The sequence below is a fragment of the Tenrec ecaudatus genome, chromosome 9 (assembly GCF_050624435.1).
Source record: "Tenrec ecaudatus isolate mTenEca1 chromosome 9, mTenEca1.hap1, whole genome shotgun sequence".
Classification (NCBI taxonomy): domain Eukaryota; kingdom Metazoa; phylum Chordata; class Mammalia; order Afrosoricida; family Tenrecidae; genus Tenrec; species Tenrec ecaudatus.
In genome coordinates this window covers 159,835,485-159,858,269 of record NC_134538.1, presented here as the reverse complement: position 1 = coordinate 159,858,269, position 22,785 = coordinate 159,835,485, and the positions used below count along the sequence as shown (strand labels likewise).

Genomic DNA, 22,785 nt, shown 5'->3' with positions numbered 1-22,785 from the left:
GTGTGTATTTTTGTAAGACATGGGGGTGGAGGCAGGAGGGTGGGGTGGGGGAGAGCCTAGGATGGAGAACCCATGGGAAAACCTCAGGTCAGGACAGAGCTTGAAGAGCAACAGGAGGGAGGATTCTGCCTCTCGCCGTGTTTGCGGCTCTCCCGTGTGAAGGGTCCAGCCGGTATGGGTGACATGGTCTGTCCGTTAGGACATTCCGGCCAGAAAGCCTGGGGACATCCCTTCCCATTTCTCCCAGAGCCCAAACCCCAAGAAGGACTCATTCTTGCTCCTGTAATAAGCACCTCTCACCCAGCCCAGCCCTTCTTCCATGGGGAGGGAAACAAGACTGCCAGAGGAAGGAGTGGTCGGCGGCTGAGAGGAGATCAGGCCATGAGGCCACCCTGCTCTTCCTCTGTGCCCCTCAGGACGGAGCCACCTCTGTGGGTCTCTTTCACCCACCTCACCACTCCTCGGACCGGTGACTTCTCCAGAGGCCGAGTTTAACCTCAGCAAGCAGTTAGCTCTCGGCTGCCAGGTATTCAAATGCTCCAGTCGCTCTGTGCAAGAGAAGGGCTGACCACCTGCTCTGGCAAACGCCCTGGAAACGCACAGGGACCGTGCTACATTGTCTTATAAGGTCTCGATGAGTCAGAACCGGATCATACCTGAGCCCCTCAATGGGGCAAATAGAACCGAGCTCAGCTGCTAAGCTCATTGTGATTGCAGTCTGCCCAGGGTGCCTCAGAAAAAAGGCCTGGCACTTTGCTTCGGAAGAGCCAGCTCATGTCTACATTTAACAGGGCATCATCGAGAATCCCTGTGTTCAAGTGCCTGCTGGCCTAACGCAGCCTGCAAGCCCATGCACCCCCGCACATCTGCTCAGAACCCCAGAGCCAGCAGCCTTCTGCTGCGCTGGGAAGTTAGCACAGCCTGACAGGTTTGCCGACATCATCTGGGCACACCTGCCTTTCTGCTCTGAGCCTCGCAGCCCAACGCCCCAGCGCACCTGGGGCACCCTGCCTCTGGGCGCGCCCCTTTCCCAATCTCTGTGGCTTTGACCCAGGTCACTGTTCCCCACTGGCAAGCCTGGGGCCGGTCCCTTCCCCTGCACCCGTGCAGGTGTGTCCCCCACCTCAGCTCCTCCGGAAGGTCCGACGACTCTCCTAACGCCAACGGCTTGCGGTCTGTTCAACGGCTTGCTAGGCCCCGAAGAAGGGTGAAGGGGGACCCCATGGTGCAGGTGGTGTCTGTGTAGAAACAGGTCAAAGGCAGGTTTAGGCTGGGGTGGAGAGGGCTGGAGTAGGACGGAGTGTCCATCTCGGACCTCCCACCAGGCGGCGCCCGCAGTCTCGTTCCCGCCCTCCCCCGACCCACCCCCAACTTTGCTACCTGACCCCCAGGCTTCGCCGTAGGCCTGGCCCTTTAAGAAGGTGAGCCAGGTGAGCGGCCCCGCCCCGCGCCGGCCCCGCCCCGCCTCGCGCGCCCCGCCCCCTCAGGCTCCGCGCGCTGGCCTGCCGGCCCGCGGTCCCAGGTCCTGGCCGGCGCCATGGAGCGGCGCTGGCCAGCGGGGCTCGGGCTGGTGCTGCTACTCTGCACCCCGTGGCCCCCGGGGTCGCGCGCCGAGGAAGGTACGAGCGCCGGCAGAGACCCTGGCGTGGCCGCGCCGGGGGCGCCGCCCGCCCTGCTCTTTGACCCAGGCCGCCTTCGCCGGCTTGGCTCTGCCCGCGCGGGCCCAGAGGGCGCCTGGAGCCCGGCGGCGCGGCCTGGACCCCGTACCCGGCGCGCCTGGGGGTTCGAGGTGGGACGCGCCCAGGCAGCCTGGGCGGACGGAGGAGCCGGGGCTGGCGCTGGGGCGGAGGCCCAGCCTGACTGCCGGCCCACCTCGACGCCGCCCCCTCCTAGCCAGACCGGGACCCCTGGAGCTGAACGGTGGCCCCTGTGAGCTGGGCCTTGTCCCTACTAGCCAGTCCTGGACTTCCCACAGCTGAACTTGGACCCCTCCAAGCTAGGCTTTGCCCCTCTATGCTAGGCGGTACCCCTCCTCTCTGCCTGTATCCGCCTGGGCACTCAGCTGCCCTGTGCTCCCTCCATGCTGGGCCTCTCCTCTCCACTTTGCCTGTAAGCAAGCCAACTTCAGTCTTGGGAAGGGCTGGTGAGGCTTTCTATTCAAATACCACCTGAGTCACCTCACCGGCTGCACCCTCTCCACTCTGATGGGGGAGCGCTGCACCCCATTGTCTACGCAGAGCAGCAGGCCCTTGGAGCTCCCCAGCTAGGCTGGCAGGAGACCCTTATGCTTCTTGCAGGGACTTTAGCCAAAGATCTGTCCACCCAGCCCCACAGCCTCCCTCCCTGGTCACCCCTGCCATCCTCCCTAGAGCCCTGTCCCCTCCCCACCAAGCCCAAGGAGGTCACCCCCACCCTTAGGAAGTGGACGTGAACCCAGGGCACCCTCCTCGTCAAGTGAGTGGCATGGCACTGAGGCCCCCTCCCCCAGCTGACAGCCCCTCTCTGCCCACCCAGTCACCCTGATGGACACCAGCATGGCGCAGGGGGAGCTGGGCTGGCTGCTGGACCCCCCGGAGAATGGGGTAAGTGTGGGGCAGCACAGGGCAGAGTTCTGGGCTGGTGGGAAATGGGTGGAGAGGCTGGTGAGGGGCCCAGGAGAGCAGGTAAAACCGGAAGTGTCTCCTGGGGAGGCTGGGGGTTGGGGGAGCCTGAGTCAGAGCCTGCAGAATAGGACATGGTGGCAGGGTACCCTGGGGAATATCACCTGGTTGACTCCTCCCCCAGCCCCAGATGCCTATGGGGTCTCAGAGCCCACCCTCCTGAGGAGTGGGCTGTGCCTGGGTGCTAGGTCTGAGACCAGGTACTTACTTGGGGTGGGGGGAGGTGGGGGAGGCTAGAAACCTCCAATGGTGGTCTCATTAGACTCACCAGCCCTAAAAGGGCTACAGAAGGGAGACTTTGGGGCCAGGGAACCCGTATGGATATTGCAGATTGAGCGTATGGGGCAGGGAGGGGCCGCACTGTCACCATGTTCCTCAGAGGGTCTGTGGCCCGCTTCCAAAGTGCAAGCTGCTCCTGGGGGCCTGGAGATGTGAGCCATGCCTACCAGATGGACAGTGCACACCGCAGACCCCAGCCGCTGGCTGGCCGGGCCGGGCCTGCCCCTGTCCTTCCCTCCTGGATGCCCCTGTGCCCCCCCTTGAACAGGGCAAGATGCAGGTGACCAGCCACGGACTTTCGAGAGCACATCTCGCCCCCTGCTGAGCCTCCACGGTCCAGGGTCCCTGGCTCTGGTGGGCTTTCTCTCCAGGCACCTGGCCCAGGCTGACAGGGCCTTCCTTCTGGGTCCTGGGCCTTGGCTCCAGTCTCTCCTCTCCCACAGAGGCCTATAATTAGCATGAAAAGACTAAACCCTAATGTACCCTACAGGACAGGCTGCTTGGGAAGTCCCGGATTAGGGCAGTCCTAATAGGCGCCTAGTCCTATAAACCAGCTAATCACCCCACGACAATGGCTGCCGGTCCATCTGGTGGCTCCTAAGGCCCTCCCCGTGCCCAGTGGTCAGGGTGGACCCTTCTACCCCTTTACTCTGGGAGGGCAGCCAGCAGAGACATCACACTGGCCACACTGTGTGCCTCCTTGCTTCAGCACATGCGTGCATATGTATATAGCTTCATATTCACACATGTGTGCACATGCACACAGCCCCAGCTCCCCAGAATATTTCCATAGCCACTGCAGTGGGCAGTGCCAGGCTCCTTCAGGTCCCTAACAACTGGTCTCCACACCTGTCACTGCTGTGACTTAGACAGGTGAGCCAGCCACAGTGGGGAACATTGGCTGCTCTGGCTCCAGCTGCGGCCCTGGTTACCTGGCTAGCGGGCTGGGCATTAACCTCTGCTGCCGTTTTGTCCCCTGGCCTCACTCCGTGCCACCCTGGGACCAGGCTCTTGGTCCTTTTAGTACCCCAGCCGCATCATCTTCCAGATGCCTTGGTAGTGTCTTTTCTTGCCTCCTTCAGAGCAGAGAAGTGGTCCGTGTGGAAGTCTGAGTGGTCACGCAGACAGGCAAATACCCCCCACTTCCATGGGCGAGGCAGCCTCCTAAGAACCCCACCTGGCTCCTCTAGACAGTCTCGGGGTGCCCTGTGAATGGGGTAGCCCGTAGCATTTCAGAACCACTTTCTTTACTGCAATTTGCCTGCAAGAAGAAAAAAATACTTACAGAAGACTGCAAATTACAAGAAGAATAATGAAACGGGAGACCTGTCTGACCAGATACCAGGACAAGCTGTGCACCGACTATAATTAAAATGTATGGCCTTGCTCAGGAATACAGAGGGCAACATAGCAGAAGAGAATATCCCCAAACAGACTCACAGCAGAACATGTCGGGACGTTTGGGGTGTGAATTTGCAGCTCGGAGTAGGAAGGCTAGAGTAGTGAAGGGAGCAGGAAATCATGAAGAAAGAAAAGTCCATCAGTAAAGATACGCCATCCATTTCACCATCTGGCCCAGGCTAAGTCTAAGGCTGCAAACCAAGCTCCCCAAACACAAAGCCAGGAGCCGCGCTTCACAGTCTGGGGAGAGGAAGTCCTTCCCGCACAGAAACTAAAAGGGGGAAGGGGAGGAGTGTCACTTTCTGGAGAATTTTAAATGTGTGTCAACCAGAAAGGTGCCATTCGCAAAAGCAGGTGGCATGTGGCTGGCAGGGAGAGAACATCTGTACCGTGCATGCCCAGGAAATGATCAATCATTTCGACACCTTAAAAAATATTGATTTAAAGGAAGACTCTAACGAGAACAACAGGATGATGAGGAAAAGTGATGAGCAGATAAAAGCCAGACCTCCCACCCACAGCCCACGAGTCCATCCTGACTCACAGCCACCTTCCAGAACAGAGTAGAACGGCTCCCTGGGCCCCAAGGGGATTAGCACTCTGTCTGCAGCAGCCTTCTCCTGAAGAGCAGCTAGTGGATTCACACCACCCACTCTCCAGTTAGTGGCCGAGGGCACCACTATGGCTCCCCGGCGAGCAGGTTGTTGCCCCAAAATATAAGTGCCCGGGGACCCACAGGAACGCGTGTGCAGCCTCTTCAGAAGACATATGCATCAAAGTGCCGAGGAGCTGGGCTTCGGCCATTGGTCAGGCTGGCAGAAAGTAGGAAGGGACCTGGGGTCCACTGATAGCCTGTGTGGATGAGACCCTGAAACACTGAGGACCGAGGCTTTGTCAATAGGGCTGTTGGTGTAGAGAGCCATTTGGAAGAGCAGTGTGACTTGATCTTATTACAATGCTCCCAGTTTTCATTCCCCTGCTGTATGTTTCACTTCTCTCTCTATAGGGTCCCTGCCAGTGAGCATCCACTCAATGGCAGTGAGTCTGTTTCCCGTCATGCACTGCCCTTCCCATAAAGTAACCTCACTGACCCCATGTCCTTCCAGTTTCCTGGTTCCCTCTCTTTTTCTTTCCTCACCCTCTGAGCTTGGTCCCTGGGTCAGTGCCACCCTCTTGATCGCAAACGTTTAATGCGTCGGCGATACGAGTACCTCCCTGGTTCTTGTCCCTCTTACCAACCTGTCTGTGGTTGAGCTGAAAATTGAGGCAGGGGAGTGAGATCAGTGACAGATCTGAATGGGAGACCCTAGTCTCAGAGGTTCAGCCCACTGCTATTTGACCAGTGAGCCTGGCCTTTTTTTTTTTTTTAATGATTTGCAGTTTAGTGTCACATTGTCCTCCCACTCTATCCAGGAACTTCAGAGTAGTCGGTCGGTGGTGGTTTTGGTGGTGGAGGCCGGGCAACATCTATTTCTTCTGGTCTGGTGTGTTTTGGTTCATTCGTCCATTGGGCTAATTGTTTCTCTGTGTCTTCAATTTTCTTCACTTATTTTGCTCCAGAGGGGGAGGGATCAGTAGTTGCACCTTGGAAGGCCAGCCCCGATAATAAGCATCCTGCAAAAATCTTCTGGAAATTTGTGTGTTCACTTGAAACTAAGCGGGAAGCTTCCCAAATGGCAGACAGGAGGTGACTGGTTCAACAACACTGCAGGACATGTGTACAACGCAGTGCTCTCACATGGACTGCCAAAAGCAGCTGTTGTTAGGTGGCTTCAAGTCAGGTCTGGCTCGTAGTGACCGCTGTACAGCTGAAGGAAACACTGCCCCGTCCTGCCCGGTCCTCACAGTGGTTCTTGTGTTCTTAGTCCGACGTCACAGCCACTGTGCAGGGTCTCCCTCCTTTCCACTGCCCTCTCCTTCCCCAAGCATGATGTCCTTCTCTGGGGACCCGTCTCTCCTGACAACACGTCCAGAGAACATGAGAAGGAGCCTTGCCATCCTTGTCTCTCAGGAACACTCTGACTGTACTTCCCTCCAAGACAGATCAGGTCTATACGTTCACTGATGTGAATATCTCTCAACGATGTGTTTAAACACACACACACACACACACACATTAATGCTTGTAAAGGAAAACAAACGCATTAAAACATTTCTGTGGAGATGTTGAAAATGGCCCAGAAAGTTTTACTCCACATTCTTAAGAGTGGCCGCTCTGGTTGGGGGAGGATGAAGGTGGGGCTGGAGGGGATGACACATTCTTTTTTTATTTTATGAAAGTCTTCCTCTTTACCATTCTAGAAATAGCACAATGATGAAGAGCTAGGGTGCTTAATACCGTTGACAAGCCACTTACCTAGTACTCTGTGCCTGTTTCCCGTGAGAGGGCTTTGAGCTGCCCCTCCTCCTTGCTAACTCAGGTCACTACCATTGAGTCAGTGCTGACTCTTAGCGACCCCCTGTGGGTTTCTGTAACTGTTTGCAGGAGTAGAAAGCCAAGTCTTTCTCCTGTGGAGCAGCTAGTGGGCTCAAACTCCCCACCATGTAGAATGCAGCCCAACATGTAGCCACTACACCACCAGGGCTCCAGACCCTGCAAAATGGGGTACACCCTTATTGTGAAGGTTTTTTTTTAATGGTTTTATTATAGAGATTCTGGAGAGGGGGCCTCAGTGGTAGCTGGGAGTCAGACAGCTGGGCATTTGTTGACCTTGATGGTGGCTGATCCTTGGGGAAGACGGAGAGTGCCCTCTCCCTTCAGAAATAGCTGGGGGGCAGGGTGGGAGGGGTAGGGGCTGTAAGTACTCAACCTCAGTCTCCCCTCTCTGGACAAAGAGGCCAGGTATCTGACTTTGAGGTATCAAGGAAAGTGGTGGAGCAGGCGCCAATGCCTGGCAGGCAGGGGGCGCTCCTGGGAGGGCCTTAGGTTGCCCCATCGTACTCATCCCCACATAACCCCCCACTCTCACCCTGAGCCCTTCTCTGGGGCCTAGTGATGGCGGGCTCCGAGGACGGCGGGGGTGGGGCCAGGGCAGCCTTTGACTCTGTCCCTCCCCTAGTGGAGCGAGGTCCAGCAGATGCTGAACGGGACGCCGCTGTACATGTACCAGGACTGCCCGCTGGAGACAGGTGGCGACGCCGACCACTGGCTGCGCTCCAGCTGGATCTACCGGGGCGAGGCGGCGGCGCGCGTGCACGTGGAGCTGCAGTTCACCGTGCGCGACTGCAAAAGCTTCCCGCGTGGCGCTGGGCCTGCCAGCTGCAAGGAGACCTTCAGCCTGCTCTTCATGGAGAGCGACCAGGATGTGGGCGTCCAGCTGCGCCGGCCCCTCTTCCAGAAGGCAAGAAGTCCAGTCAGGGGTCCAGCGGGGTCAGGGCAGGATGGGTGGCCGCGCACAGCCACAGTGCGGAGTAGAACCGACTATAGTGCCCCCAAGGGTGCTGGCGGCTCTTAGAAGACCCCGTGGGGAGGCCAAGAGTCCCTGGCAGCGCTGTGAGATCAGCATCAGGCCGGGATTCACACCCACCAGCCACCCCGGGAGAGAAAGATGAGGCTGTTTGCAGCCTCCGAAACTCAATGCAGGGTCTGTATCTGGAATCAACCCCTCGACGGTCCATTTGGTGGGGAAACCAAGGGGCTCTGCTGGCGCACCGGTTAAAGCACCCCGCTGTGCGGACTTAAAAGACCCCTCCAACCCACTTGCTGCTCATCAAGAGAAAGACACACGGTAATCGGCTCCAGTAACCCGACAGCCTGCGTTCTCTGCCCTGTCGAGTCGAGTCACCAAGTCGGGATCCGCTGGAGGCGGGCGGGTGTGGTGAGCAGGCCAGTGCACCCATGCTGGGGCTGGGGGTTAGGGCGGGGCTGTGCGGTGGGTGGGGCGCCCCAGAGACCGACTGCGGACTCTTGACTACTGCGCACGGGGCTGCGGGGGCCTAGAGTGTAGCGCGCTGGTTCGCTGTACCCGAAGAGAAGATGGTGCCCAGCCTGCGAAGACGAAGTGCATGAGGACGCGCTTTATAACCATGCACGGTCTGAGGTGGGACACCGCTACAGTGGAGGCCGTAACCCTCGGCCAGGCGCCCCGCTCAGCTCCAGCCTCACCCCTCGGAAACATCACTGCCATCAGTGGATTCTGACTCCGAGCGCCCATGTAGCACACAGTCGAACTGCCCCCTGTGCTTTTCTGAGGGGAAAGAGGAGCGGCTGGTGGTTGAAATAGGACCTTGAAGTTAGCGGTCTAGCGCCTACCCTGCTGCGCGACCCCTAGTCTCAGCGCCCTCCTCTGTTCAATGGGGCGATACCCATCCGCCTCTTAGAAGGGCTACAGGGACTCAGAAATAGAGGCCCTGGGCTGCCTTCAGAACCCTGGCCACATGGTCTGAAGTGTGACTCTGCCACGGCCCCTTCCCCAGGTGACCACCGTGGCCGCAGACCAGAGCTTTACCACCCGGGACCTGGCATCGGGCACAGTCAAACTCAACGTGGAGCGCTGCTCGTTGGGCCGCCTGGCACGCCGCGGTCTCTACTTGGCCTTCCACAACCCTGGCGCCTGTGTGGCCCTAGTATCTGTGCGGGTCTTCTATCAGCGCTGTCCGGAGACCGTGCATGGCCTGGCCCAATTCCCAGGCACGCTCCCAGGCCCTGGTGGGCTGGTGGAAGTGACAGGGACCTGTGTTCCCCATGCCCACGCCAGCCCCTCAGGTGTACCCCGCCTGCACTGTAGCCCCGATGGTGAGTGGCTGGTGCCCGTGGGGCAGTGCCATTGTGAGCTTGGCTTCCAGGAGGGCCCAGACAGCTCGGCCTGCACAGGTAAAGGCCTCGAGAGGGACCACCACCCACTGGGGGCAGAGCCCGGGGCCCTCAGAAACCTGCCCAGGTTGGGTGGGATTGGGCATCTCCTTGGGCATATAAGCTGTCAGGTGACACGGACTCTCCTCTCCCCTAGCCTGTCCCCAGGACTCCTACCGTGCCAATATGGATACCCCTCAATGCGTCCCGTGCCCCCTGCACAGCTCGGCCCCCTTGGAAGGAACCACCATCTGTACCTGTGAGAGTGGCTACCACCGAGCCCCCGGGGAAGGGCCCCAGGTGGCCTGTACACGTGAGTAGAGGACACAGGCCCTCTAAAGGTGGAAGTGGGCAAGGGGTAGTAGTCCCTGCTGATACCCTGTATTCCACAGGCCCCCCCTCTGCACCCCGAGACCTGAGCTTCTCTGTTTTGGGGTCCCAGCTCTTCCTGCGCTGGGAGCCCCCAGCAGATCTGGGGGATCGCCAGGATATCAGGTATAATGTGGGGTGCTCCCGGTGTCTGGGGACCCGCTTGGACGGGGGCCCCTGCCAGCCCTGTGGGGACAGTGTGCGCTTCTCCCCGGGGGCCCGAGGGCTCTCCGAGCCAGCCGTGCGCATCGATGGCCTGGAGTCATTGGCCAACTACACCGTTGAGGTGGACGCCCAAAATGGGGTGTCGGGGCTGGGTGCCTCCCAGCCTGCCAGCGCCTCGCTCAGTGTCAACACAGGCCATGCAGGTGAGGACCAGCAGGAGGGCTGGTGAGGGGCTCCTGTCACATGCCTGCACCTCACCCCACTTGTTGTCCCAGAGCCACTGGCCAGCCTGTCCCTGCGGCTGGTGAAGAAAGCGCCGCACCAGCTGGAGCTGGCCTGGACGGGCACGCAGCCTCGCAGCCCCACCAACAACCTCACCTATGAGCTACACGTGCTGAGCCAGGTCAGGGGGCATGCACCCAAGATACCCCCACCCCCACTCCCCTCAGCTTCCCAGGCTCTTCCCTTACATGGCCCCACCCACAGGACGAAGAGCGGCACCAGATGGTTCTGGAGCCCAGGGTCCTGCTGACCGAGCTGCAGCCCGACACCACATACACCGTCAGAGTGCGCATGGTGACATCACAGGGCCCCGGCCCCTTCTCTCCCAACCACGAGTTCCGGACCAGCCTGCCCCGTGAGTCTCCGTGCTTGTGTGGGCACACTGGTGTACACACACCTGTGTGTGTGTGTGTACATGGTCCATACAGGCATGCCATGCATGTGCAATGCTCAGTGCAGGGGCCAGCACATGCCATGCACCGCATATATGTGCCCGTATATAGGCACACACATACATCTCCCCATACAGGACAGGGCACATACCAAAGCCCAGCCTTGCCCCCCACCCCCTCCTCTCACTAACCCCACCTGTCCTCAGCTTCCAGGGGTCTGTCAGGAGGAGAGATCGTCGCTGTCATCTTCGGGCTTCTGCTGGGTGTGGCACTGCTGCTGGGCATCCTCGTCTTCCAATCCAGGTGCTGCCCCCAGTCCCTCCCATCCCCAGCTCCCCCAACCCCTCCCACCCCTAGGACCTGGTACCCATCCACCTCTCAGCTGGGAGGATTCAGCCCAGGGCCCGGTGGGTCAGCATCCAGGTCTCAGGCATTCCTGTGGCTGGAGAGGGGCCCCCCCACGCTGAAGCTGCGGCCCCCACCCCATAGGAGAGCACAGCGGAGACGGCAGCAGAGGCAGCGTGAGCGTGGGGCGGACGTGGAACACGGTGAGCAAGCAGGCACCTGTGTGTGCATAACTATGCATGCCAGCTTGTGTGTGTGCACATGTGTACATGAGTGAGTATGTGTGTATAGGGGGAAGGGTGTGGCAAGGGTATTGAGAAGGGCCCAGAGCTCCTTGTGCCTGCTGGTCCAGTACTGGGCCTCACTGATGGTGGTAGATGAGTCAGCGCATGGCCCAGGGCACCGCTGCATGTCACCCGTGGTCCTAAGCCCAGGGACTGCAGGCATGTGGGCCTTGTGCTGGTCACCTCATTAGGGTGTCCTTCCTGGCCACTGGCCAGGGCAGCCTGTCTGAAAGCAAGGCGAGAGTGATGGGGGCAGGCTGGGGCCGGCACAAAGGGGTCTGAAGTAAGGGTGACATGGATGGGGTTGCTGGGTAAGGGAGCATGTCCCTGAAGGGCTTCTCCCCACTTAACTTTGGGGTGGGGGGAAGAAAACCACAGAGCCGGCTGGACTTTTCCTTTACTGCCCCTAGCACTGTAAGTCTCCAGCTAAGCGCCCTGTCCCCACAGAGGACAAACTCTGGCTGAAGCCATACGTGGATCTTCAGGCATACGATGACCCTGCCCAAGGAGCGCTAGACTTCACCCATGAGCTGGACCCTACCGGGTTGGTCGTGGACACAGTCATCGGGGAAGGTAACACCTCCTGCAACCTTCTCCCTGCACCCCCACCTGCCAGCTGCCCCCCATGGGTACCCTCATCCAACCCTTACCCAGCGTCTGCTGCGTGTCTGAGTGCTGGGCTGAGCTCACACAGCTGTCGGCCCAGGCTCTACTAGGTTCACAGCCTCCTGCCCAAGTGCTGTACTCACCCCACCCCCGTCCATGTCCTTGTGCTGCCCTGGTCCCTGGGGCCACCTCAGGAAATCGATCTGCCCAGACAACAAAGCATGAGCTGACCAGCTGGAATTGAAGGGCCCCCGGGAGGGGGGCATGGACAATCACCTGCACTGGCCTTGACCCCAGTCTCTCTGCCCCTCACCTGTTCCTCGTCCCCCCAAGTCCACCTATCCCCCACCCTCCTATCCACCCCCCAGCCCTCCTGTCCCCCCATCCTCCTACCTTCCCCCTCACCGCTCTTCTGCCTGCCTGCCCGGCTGATAGCCTCCCTCCCTGGGCACATCTAAGAGCCCAGGACAGTGCTGGGGGAGGGAGGGGTGGCACTCACTCCTATAGATCTCTAGCCCTTGTGCCCTTGGGCGGGCAGCCTCCAAGAACCCAGGCAAGGCACCAAGGGCTGCACCTGGTCCCTGTCTGCTGTGAGGGTCTGAGCCAGCCCCTCCCCCACCCCCAGGAGAGTTTGGGGAGGTCTACCGAGGCTCCCTCCGGCTCCCTGGTCAGGAATGCAAGACAGTGGCCGTCAAGACCTTAAAAGATACCTCCCCTGATGGCCACTGGTGGAGCTTCCTCCGCGAGGCGACAATCATGGGCCAGTTCAGCCACCCACACATCCTGCGGCTGGAAGGCGTTATCACCCGGAGTACGGTGATGAGGGTCCTGGGCAGGGGGCAGAGGGTGGTGTGGGGCGGCGGGCTGGCATGACTGTGGCATGACTGTGCGTGCCCTGCCCTAGGGAAGCCCATCATGATTGTCACAGAGTACATGGACCGGGGTGCCCTGGATGCCTTCCTGAGGGTGAGCAGGGCAGAGGCTGGCTGGGTGGCACAGAGCCGAGGACAGCTCCCCCCCTTTCCCTGCCCCCTACCCACTGATGTGCCTCCCTACTGCAGGAGAGGGAGGACCAGCTGTCCCCCACACAGCTGACGGCCATGATGCAGGGCATAGCATCCGGCATGAGCTACCTCAGTGACCATAACTATGTCCACCGGGACCTGGCCGCCAGGAACGTCCTGGTCAACGAGGGCCTATGCTGCAAGGTGTCTGATTTCGGCCTGACTCGGCTCCTCGACAACTTCGAGGGCACCTATGAGACCCAGGTGTGAGTCAGTCCCACACACTCCACGGCACATGCGCCTGGTCTCATCCCACACCGAGGTCCAGCGCGTCTGTGTGATGTCACAGTACGGCGTGGCATACACACAGTCCCATGTGAGCACACACACACATGCTGACCTTATGCCATGGCACACACACACACACATGCCTGGTCTCACACTACATAGCACCCATGCACGCGCATATACATGCCTGGTCTCATAGCACTCATGCACGCATACACACACACGATCTCACACCACACAACACTCATGCACACATACACACATCTCACACCACACCACAGGACCTATACACATGCACGCATGTGATCACATACCATGCACATGTATACATATGTATCCACGCACCATACACGGCACATGCACATGTTCACACCATCCACTGTACATACACATACAAACACATACCATGCTCATGTACATGTTTTAATATACTATACACTGCACATACATGCTACACACCATACACATGTACACATGCAAACAATCATATACTATACACAGAACTACACATATACTCACAGAGGTGATCACACCCCATACACACACACATGTACTCACAGTATGTGCAGTCAGCACCACACTCACTGATGTGTACACACAGTACGTATCACATAGCACTCACATGTGCACACACTCACGCATGCACACACATTTGTGCACACACAGCAAATGCACGAGAAGGGCCTGTGGCCGTGTGGACCCCGCTGCCGGGGTCCCACCACTGTGTCCTGAACTCCCCGTCCACGGTGCCCGTAGGGGGGTAAAATTCCCATTCGCTGGACAGCCCCTGAAGCCATTGCCCACCGGATCTTCACCTGCGCCAGTGATGTGTGGAGCTTCGGGATTGTGATGTGGGAGGTACTGAGCTTCGGGGACAAGCCCTACGGTGACATGAGCAACCAAGAGGTGAGGCTGGGGCCCCCTGCCTACCCCACACACACCTCATGGTCTGAGCCGGGCCAGCCGAGGCCGCCGCCGTGCCCGTGTAGATGCAGCTGCCTGTGGCGCCCACAGGTGATGAAGAGCATCGAGGATGGGTATCGGCTGCCACCGCCCGTGGACTGCCCGGCCACGCTGTACGAGCTCATGAAGAGCTGCTGGGCCTATGACCGCGCCAACCGGCCCCCCTTCCACCAGCTCGATGCCCACCTGGAGCAGCTGCTAGCCAACCCCCACTCGCTGCGCACTCTGGCCAACTTTGACCCCAGGTACCGTGCCAGGGATGGCACCAAGCCCTGGGGTGGCACTGGAGAAGAAGGGTTGCCTCCTGAAGAGCCATGCCCTACCCTGACCTCACCCCCCACCCCCACCAGTAGAAGGCGGGGAAGAGAACACCTGTGCATGTTCAGAAAGGGTACAGCCAGACCCCGGCCAGGGTCTCATCCCTGCCTACCCCCCTACACACTATTCCACAGCCCCAACCTCCCTGAGCAGCCTCAGGCCTCAGCGCTCAAAAGGGACGCCCTCCCCAGATTAGGGATGCAGGCGGGGGGGGACCTGCTGTAGGCTGGTGGCACTGTGGGTTAGGCATTGGGCTGCTCGCTGAAAGGTCAGCCGCTGTTCAAAGCCGCCAGCCGCTCCTCTAGTTAAAAACGAGACTGGCTGCTCCCATAAAGATTTACAGTCCCGGAAGTGAGGTTGTCCTAATGGCAGAATCAACTAGATGGCCATGCCTTGGTGGCACTCGCTTCAGGAGCCACTCCCCATGAGAAGAGCGCAGCTGTCTGTCCACTCCCATACAAAGCTACGGCCCCGGACACCCACGGGCAGTCCTGCCCTCGCCTGCAGGGTGGCCGTGAATAAGAGGGGCCTCACTGGCACTGGGTTTGCTTTGCTGCATGCTGACAGGGTCCCAGGTGTGCACACGTGGCTTTCACTAACTGAAAGCTTGCAGGTTCAAACCACCCAGCAGCAATGGAAGAGAAGGCCTGTCTCTCTGTGTCCATGGATCTTAAAAAAGCTCACGTAGATTCCACAGGCAACCATCCTGTAGAACAGAGCAGGGCTGCCCCATCGGGTCAACGGGTCAGCTACAAGACTGGCAACATCCCAAGGAGAGGCCTGCCGGGGCTGGGGTGGGGGGAGGGGATGAGCTTACTTCCCATCAAGAGTGCTCCTCTGACTGACATGGGTCTCTGGGTCGGAGCTGAGGCAACCGGCAGTGGTGACAGCCATGCCTGGCCCTTGTCTACCATGGCAGGTGTTCAATCAAACCTGGGGGGGGGGGTGAAGGGGGATGGAGGGCAAGTGCACCGGTAAATGCAAGACAGTGACGTATGCTGTGCCAGGAGCAGGGGCAGCCTTCAGGGTGGGGGAGGCGAGACTGAGGGCAGGCAGAACCCTGGGGCAGTGGTCAGAGCTGGATGGTCAGCTCCCCGTAGGCATTTGGTCTCCGAGTCTGGGTAACCTTGTTCCAGCTGCCCATGTAGCGACCTGGTTAGAACCGTGTTTCACTAGACGCACAAAAGGGCTTGAGGGGAGCTCGAGGCTGACCCAGAAGCCCCAGTGCAGCCCGTGCCCATCTCTCTGGAAGGTGGGATGTCTCTCCCCAGCAGCAGCTTTGCTCTGCTCAACAGTTATGGCTCCAGCTGCCGCAGACACAGGACACAATTTATACTGTGGTGTCTGGTCATGAGTAGCAGGAGGTGGTCGGCACTCCATGGCGACCCCAGGCCTGGGCTGTGTGCCCTCAATCCCCAGCTGGGACTGTGCCTGGCTCTCTGCACAAGTGGCCCCTTGGGGGACAAGGGCTGGTGGCCAGGGTGTGAGGGCCGGCAGGGTTGACCGCCTCCTACTGTGCTCAGTCTGGTGGGGAAGCCAGCGGGCAGGTGCTAGCGGGCAGGCCCCCACACCCTTGAGGAGCTGAATGTCAGATACCCCACTTAAGTGGGGTGCAATGAACTCAGAAGGCTGTCTGGTTTTTGGCAAAACTGAGCTTGCATACCCTTTCTCCCATAATAGTCAGGCACCCACCCACCCCTCAAGGGAACTCAGCCCAGCACGTACCCACCACCCTCCCCCATCCGAAGCAGCCTGTGACTCAGCTCATGTCCCTCAGGGTGACCCTCCGCCTGCCCAGCCTCAGCGGCTCAGACGGAATCCCATACCGCAGCGTAGCGGAGTGGCTGGAATCCATCCGCATGAAGCGCTACATCCTGCACTTCCGCTCGGCCGGCCTGGACACCATGGAGTGTGTGCTGGAGCTGTCGGCTGAGTGAGTGAAGGGCAGGGCAGGGCCGAGGTGGGCAGGTAAGTGGGTAGTGGAGCCTGCACCCTCACCCCCGGCCCTTGTCCCCACAGGGACCTGACGCAGATGGGCATCACGCTGCCCGGTCACCAGAAGCGCATCCTTTGCAGTATTCAGGGGTTCAAGGACTGAGCTCCCGGCCCCCCCACGCCACCCAGCCGCTATGGGGCCAAGGAGGCAAGACTGGGGTTTAATAGATGCACATCTCTATTTTTGTAAATAAACAGGACCGAACTCTACCGTACCCCTGAGCTTTCACCACCCTCCCCCACCAACACTCGAGTGTGTGTGTGCGTGCGCACACAGCACAGCAGGTACCACATCAGGTATTCTGGGAAAAAGGTCTTTATTGCAGCAGTGGCCACGCCTATTGGCACAGGTGGGGGGGGCAGCCATCCCGCCCCCAGCACAGCACCTGCTTCCAAAGCGGGGTGCTGGGCCCTGGGCTCACAGCAGCGAAGCAGCAGTGAGGCCTGGTGCTCTGGGCAGTGGGGGCGGGGGGGGGCATGGGGAGCGTGGGCCCTGCAGGGCTGAGGGTGGTAGGTGTGGGCCAGGGTGTCAGGGCCCGGGGCGGATGGAGGGGGACCTGGAATTAAGACGGGCTGGAATGAGGTGGCTGGCGGACATGCCTCAGGTCTGGGCACGGGCGCCGTGGCACTTCCGGCAGAGCACGTGCCCGTCTAGGGGAAAGCAGCCATTGTCGTCCGCCTCGATGGACAGGGGCTTCCCGCAGTCCTGGGGGTAGGGCAAGGGGGATAGTGAGCCCTGGCTGGGCTTGGCCTCCACGCCCCACGCAGAACTGGGCCCCACTGCGCACTGCCAGATGGCAGCGAACAGGGCTGCTCTGCTTCTCCCACAACATGTCCACAACCTCAGGAGAGGACCGCAGACCCCAGGGGCTCCCTGACCTGTGGGTGCACCCACCCCCAGCACCCAGGAAGCCAGGCGAGCACCTCGCACTTGTAGCACTTCATGTGGAAGTTCTTGTCCAGTGCCACCACCCGCACGGTCTCATCCCGGCCAGGCTCGGGCGTGATGGGCTCGCCACACACAGAGCATCTCGGAGCATACTGCCTGCAGGGCGACGGGCATGGGTCAGCGTGGATACCGACGTGCCTCCCTGCCCACCCACCCACTGGTGTTCCGAGTTCCACTACTGGGCTCCAGGCTCCGTCCTCACCCCCAGAACACACAGGGGAGGGACTGTCCTTGGCTCCCTGGTCCTTAGCCCTTGCTCAGCACAGCCCCGGGGCTCCTGAAGTCCTTGGGGAGGCGGAGTGGGACCCAAAGGGAGCTTGTGGGGCACAGGGGAAGTGGAGACCTGCCCCTGAGGTAGGCTCCTCAGAAGTCTAGCCCAAGGGACATCACAACTTCTAAGGAGCCACAGGGACTTCTAAAGCCCACCTGGCTGCAGAAAAGCTGGCCACTGACTCGCTCCGCATGCAAAGAGTGAGCCTAGACACCCAGGCCAGACCATAGTCCCCAGGGGGAGGGGGGCAGCTGCAGGGGACACTGGGTAGGGAAGGCAGGGATCCTCACTTGTGGTAGTCGGGGACGCAGTGGGGCCGATCTGCCTGGTCCACAATGAAGGCTGTCCCTTCCAGGGGGCAGGCACAGACCACACAGGTAAAGCAGTGCGGGTGGTAGGCCCTGCCCGTGGCCCGCAGCATGCGCTCCGTGATGGGCTGCCCGCACGTGCTGCACTTCTCCAGGGTGTCCTGCAGGGGGCGAGCAGGCAGCAGTGGGCAGGCTGCAGGGAACATTCACCAGGCAACAGCCCTGTCCCCTGGCCAGCCCCAGCAGCACTCACTGTGTAGCAGCCTTCACAGTAGGGAGCCCCCTCCAGGCTGTAGAACTGCTGCCCCTGCAGCTGTCGGGCACACTGGTGGCAGGTGAAGCAGGTGATGTGGAAGAGCTGGCTCAGCGCTCGGACCGCAGGCTGGGCTCGGGCCAGCGGCTGGTGGCAGCGGCCGCAGAGATCTGTAGGAGGCAGGGTGGTGAGGAGGGGCCCTGGGGTGCGGGGAGGTGGGCATTTGCAGGAAAAGCACTGGGGGGCAGGGGCAGTGAGGTGAGGGGCACGCAGCGGCAACGTGAGAGGCGTGGATGCGGCAGGCTCACCGCTGGGGACCGGGGCCGCGCCCGCCCTCTGAGTCTGATCCATGTCCTGCATCAGCTGTTGCGTCAGCTGCTCTAGTTCTTCCACCTCCTTCAGTGTCAGGGGGCCAGGGCCCCCAGGGGGCCCAGAGGCGCGGACCTGAAACAGGAGGCCTCTCTCAGCCTTCGAGGGCCATGCACTCAGCTATGTCCAGGCTCAGCAATGGCCCTTCAAGCGGTGTGGCCCCAGCCCCCATCTCAGCCGGCCCCCCGCTGAGGGGGGAGGGATGGCCCTGCACCTGCACGAGCCCCCCTTTACCCAGCCCTCCCTGGGCGTCACAGACAGGCCACACACAGCAGCTCAGCTCACAGAAGCAAACACAACGACGGAGCATGCCACACACCGCCTGGGCCGCGCATGGCGGGCACACCTACCGTCCGCCTGCTGCCGGGCAGCGGGAGCGTGGGGACACAACACAGGTGGCCGCCGTTAGAACCCAGGCCGCTCGGGACTCCCCACCCCCCTGCCAGGCCGGTCACCCTGTGCGGTGGGGGAAAGGGGGTGTAGACCCAGGGTGGGGAGCCCAGGGCACTGCCAGAACCGGAGAAAGGGGTGGCAGGATGTGAAGGGCTGCTGCCCCGACCCAACTGCTGACCAGCCCACCCCCGACTCACAGGGCTGCTCCGCCTGCCAGCAGCACCATCCCAGCTTCACTAGCACAGGCCCAGACACTGACGGCTCCTCTCCACCTGCCTCCCTAGCCACCCAGTTGACCCCTCACTGCTCAGGTGTACCAGCTTCCGAACCTCCAGCCCCAGGGTTTGAGGCCCCCAACAACGCCCTCCTCTCTCTCCTCTTGCCCCATGGACCCCTTCCAAAGTGCTCTCCCCTCCTCAGCCTGTCCCTTGGCCATCCCCACTCTTCGGGTCCAGTCTCCAACTTCCTGCTCCACCCCAACACACAGGCTCAGCAGAGCACACGTGCCCATCACACTTGGCACCTGCCTTCAACTTGGCTCTGGGGTCCCCAGCTGCCTCCCCACAGCAGCAGACCCAAACTAATCACCCACTCCCCTCTCACCAGGGATGTCCATGCTGCCCCCATGGCCGAGGAGATGGAAACCAATTCACACCACCCCCAGACCCTGGCCCCCTGAGACTCACATCACACCATGTCCCCAACTTGCAACCCCAGCCCTGCCATGGGAGCAGGCATCTCCATAACTCCCCAGGGAACACATATCTCCCTCTAGACGCAGCCCTTTGCGTCCCCTGACCTCAGCTGTCTCCCTCCCTCCACCCCCATGCCCTCCCTGCATCGAGGTCCCCAAATGCCCCCCAAGAACAATGGCAGCCCAGGACAACCTGTACACTTCCAGCCAGAAACCCACCCTCCATCACTGGAAGAACCTCTTGCTCAACTCTTGCTCAACACGTTCCCAGCAGGCCCCCTCCAGCCCATTTCCCCTTCTGGACTTCCCTAATCTGGCTCAGGGCCGGCACGCCTGCCCGGCCTCCACCGCCTCCACCGCTTATCAGCCCAGCAACTAGGGCGAGCGCCTTCCTCTGTACAGCCACCACCAGGAGCCCATTGTCCACAGGCCAGGGTCACTGTGGCCGGCCTGGGTGGACCCACTCCTCTGTGGGGAACACTGCCCAAAGCCTCTGGAAGCCTGCTTTCAGTTCCCCCAACGACCAGAAACCATACTGCTTCCCCAGCCCTCACAGCCCTCCCTGACCCTCCTCCAGGGCTGTTCTTCCCCACTGAGCCTGCCTGCCTTTCCAACCACTCAGTGGGCTCCTGCCCTGGGGAGGCGCTCATGAGCTCCCTTCCGGCCCCACCCTGGGAGGCACCCTAGCTCCATCCACAAGCTTCCCCCAGCCTGCAGCCTCCCAGACCAGTGCTCCCAGGCAGCTGGTCTCCCTCCCAAGTGGCTCTATTCACATAGACTGACAATCACCTGGTCGGTGGGGGCATGACCCTACTGCAGGCCAGACCCTGGGCACTGGCAGCAGGCTCTGTCCTGGAGTCACCACTTCTGCCCAGTGCCCAGGCCTGTCTGAGGAGCTCATGCACTTTGAATCAATGGGAGAGTGTCTGGACAAAGCTAACTAACTGCAGACTCCAGGTCCCCTGACTCGCTCGCCTGGGGTTGCCCAGATGGATGCTGTCCCCAGACCCCCCAGTGCCCACCCTTGGATCCCCAGGGTCTCTCACTGTCCTGCAGGCCTGGCACAGGAACTCAGCAGTGTGAAGCTGGCTGTGCCACCCCGGCATGATTCCCAGATGGCCGAGGGTAGTAGAGTAGATGCAGAAGGGAAAGGACCAGGCTTGAGTGGTGACCTGTCCCCTCGCCCAGGAGGGCCTCACCCAAACCAGTCCCTGGCAGGCCCTTCTTCTAGAGACCCTTCCTCTTCTAGCCATCCCCACCCACCCACCGCCCCAATGCCACTCAACCTCCCCTGCCAACCCCCGGTGTCAGGCCCCGGTATCAGCTGGGCCCCCCTCACCTGGTTTGGAGCCGGCGGTGGGGGCACTGGGGGCTGCTTTTCTTGGATACGGGGCTTCTCCCTATGCTGTGCAAAGGTGACACTGGGGGGCTGGGGAGAGCCTGCGCCCACAGGAGAGGGTGCTTCAGGGGACCCCAACTTCTGACTGGCCTGGGACGAGGGTCCACCTGGGGTTCCAGGGCTGAACTTGGGGGCCACAGGGAACTTGGGGGCCAATGAAGAAAACTTGCGGGGGCCTGGGGGACCTCCGGGCTGGATATGGGTTGAGGGTACAGGCTGGGACTGGGGCTGGACCTGGACCTTGGGCCAGGCCTGGGGCGGAATAGAGACCTGTGTCTGGCTCTGGGGAGGGGTCGGGGCCAGGGCTGGGGCTGGAGCTTGGGAACCAGGTGGGGTCTTCCATGGAGGCAGGGGTGCTACACCCCCAGCTGCGGGCCTAGGGTTGGATTTGGGGGTGAATGATGGCGTGGTGACAGGTGGGGGTACGTATCCAGAGGCCACCTGCAGAAAAGACAGAGGGAAGAGTGGGGTTGGAGCTGGACATGGGGCAGCCAGGGACCCCGCCCCCCCAGCTCCTCCCAGAAGCCTCACCCGGGCCTTGAAGGGGTCATTCTTGGTCATGTCGTCCAGCAAGGAGGAGAGGGAGTCCATCTCCAGGTCAATGCTGCTCACCTTCTCCCTGGGCTGAGGTCAGCGTCTGAGCAAAAGCCCTGCACCCCTCCCAGCCAGCCAGCCAGCCGCTCCTCCCCACCCCCCAGACCCCAGCTGTCCCAGCCCCCTACCTGAGCAGGCAGCGCTGGGGGCGCCTCAGTCCCTCCCTCATCCTCCAATGGGGGCGGTGGTGCCGGGAAGATGTCATCGTCGGGGGGCGCAGGGGGGAAAAGCTCATCGATGGGAGGAGGGGGCGGCGGGAAGGGGCCTCCAAGGGCACCCTCCTCTGAGTCATCACAGTCCCCCAGGGGCGGAGGAGGCGGTAAGGGAAAGTCTGGTGGGAGGGAGAGAGGGGGTCGTCAGTGGGGACTCCTCTGGCTGCCACAAAGGCCCCTCCTCCACGGCTCCAGCCCCCACCCAACTTTCGTGGGTCTGCGCAGCCTAGCACGGGAAGCCTGGCGCGGGGTCAGCCGAGGGCACCCGGAGCGCTGGGCGCCCGTTACACTTCGGAGTGTGCGGCCTGAGGGGAGAGTCTGGGCCCCACCAGCCCCGCGGGCTTGGCCCGACCCCAGAGCCCTGGCTCCGCGCCACCAGCCGATGAGGTAAGAACATCTGTCGGGACAGGGGACGGGGGGGGGCGGGGGTGCCTGGGCCAGCCCCTCTTCACCGGCCTCCCCCTCACCCCGAGGCCCTCCAAGGGTGCCCCACCCACCATCGTCCGCCAGACCCACCGGTTCCCCTCCAATCTGCCCCGGGGCTTCTTCAGGCCCCTGCACCCAGGCACTGGCCCCACCTGGCCCGCCAGTGGCCCCATCCTCCTGGTTCTCCCCCAGCTCCCCACCTCCTCTCGCGCCCTGTGCATCTCCCCCGAGCCCCGCCGACCCCCGCGCCCCCACCCCTGGCACTCGTACCTTCGGGCGGCGGAGGGGGCGCCTCGCCCACCCGGCCCATCTGTGCGCGCTGCGCCCCGGCCGCCGCGGAGGGCTCGCCGTCCCCGGGCCGGAAGGGGTTCACTTTGGGCTTGGGGGCCACCACCGGGGCGAACTTCTTCTGCGGCGCGTAGAAGGAGGGCGCCGAGACGGCGACGGCGGGCGGTGGGCGCGGAGCAGCCATGCTGGCGAGGGCAGCGCGCTAGCTCGGGGTCCCAGCCGCCCGGCACCGCGCTCAGCGTCCAGCCGCCGCAGCGGGGACTCACTGGGGCGGGCAGCTCACGGCGCGACCATACAAGGAGCGGCGGCCCAGGCGGGGAGGGGCCAGGAAACGCCCCCGGAAGGCGCCCTGCTCCCCGGCTGCCCCCAGCCCTCTTCTGACGTCATTTCCTGACACCACCCCCCCCCTCCCCTGGCCCGCGGGCCTCTGACTCACCGTCGCCCTGGCTGGCTGCCCGGGGACAACCCCTTCCCCTCCCCCAGGTC

The 22,785-nt window shown here is 61.5% G+C and overlaps 2 protein-coding genes across 2 annotated transcripts; one reads left to right on the top strand and one right to left on the bottom strand.

Annotated features, from left to right (window-relative positions):
• Window positions 1-1,537: 1,537 nt before the first annotated feature.
• Window positions 1,538-16,246, top strand: EPHA1 (EPH receptor A1). The gene is made up of 18 exons (XM_075557773.1): window positions 1,538-1,619; window positions 2,515-2,582; window positions 7,400-7,681; window positions 8,757-9,153; window positions 9,290-9,445; window positions 9,525-9,869; window positions 9,942-10,069; window positions 10,153-10,303; window positions 10,547-10,643; window positions 10,830-10,888; window positions 11,417-11,542; window positions 12,201-12,386; window positions 12,480-12,541; window positions 12,637-12,843; window positions 13,624-13,773; window positions 13,882-14,075; window positions 15,926-16,081; window positions 16,168-16,246. The coding sequence occupies exons 1-18, from the start codon at window positions 1,538-1,540 to the stop codon at window positions 16,244-16,246; spliced, it is 2,925 nt and encodes a 974-aa protein (XP_075413888.1).
• A 197-nt stretch (window positions 16,247-16,443) lies between these two features.
• On the bottom strand, window positions 16,444-22,578 carry ZYX (zyxin). The gene is made up of 9 exons (XM_075558759.1): window positions 22,282-22,578; window positions 21,507-21,704; window positions 21,311-21,408; window positions 20,720-21,220; window positions 18,233-18,368; window positions 17,925-18,094; window positions 17,654-17,832; window positions 17,068-17,188; window positions 16,444-16,849 (listed from the first exon to the last, which is right to left on the bottom strand). The coding sequence occupies exons 1-9, from the start codon at window positions 22,481-22,483 to the stop codon at window positions 16,745-16,747; spliced, it is 1,710 nt and encodes a 569-aa protein (XP_075414874.1). The 5' UTR covers window positions 22,484-22,578; the 3' UTR covers window positions 16,444-16,744.
• Window positions 22,579-22,785: the final 207 nt, after the last annotated feature.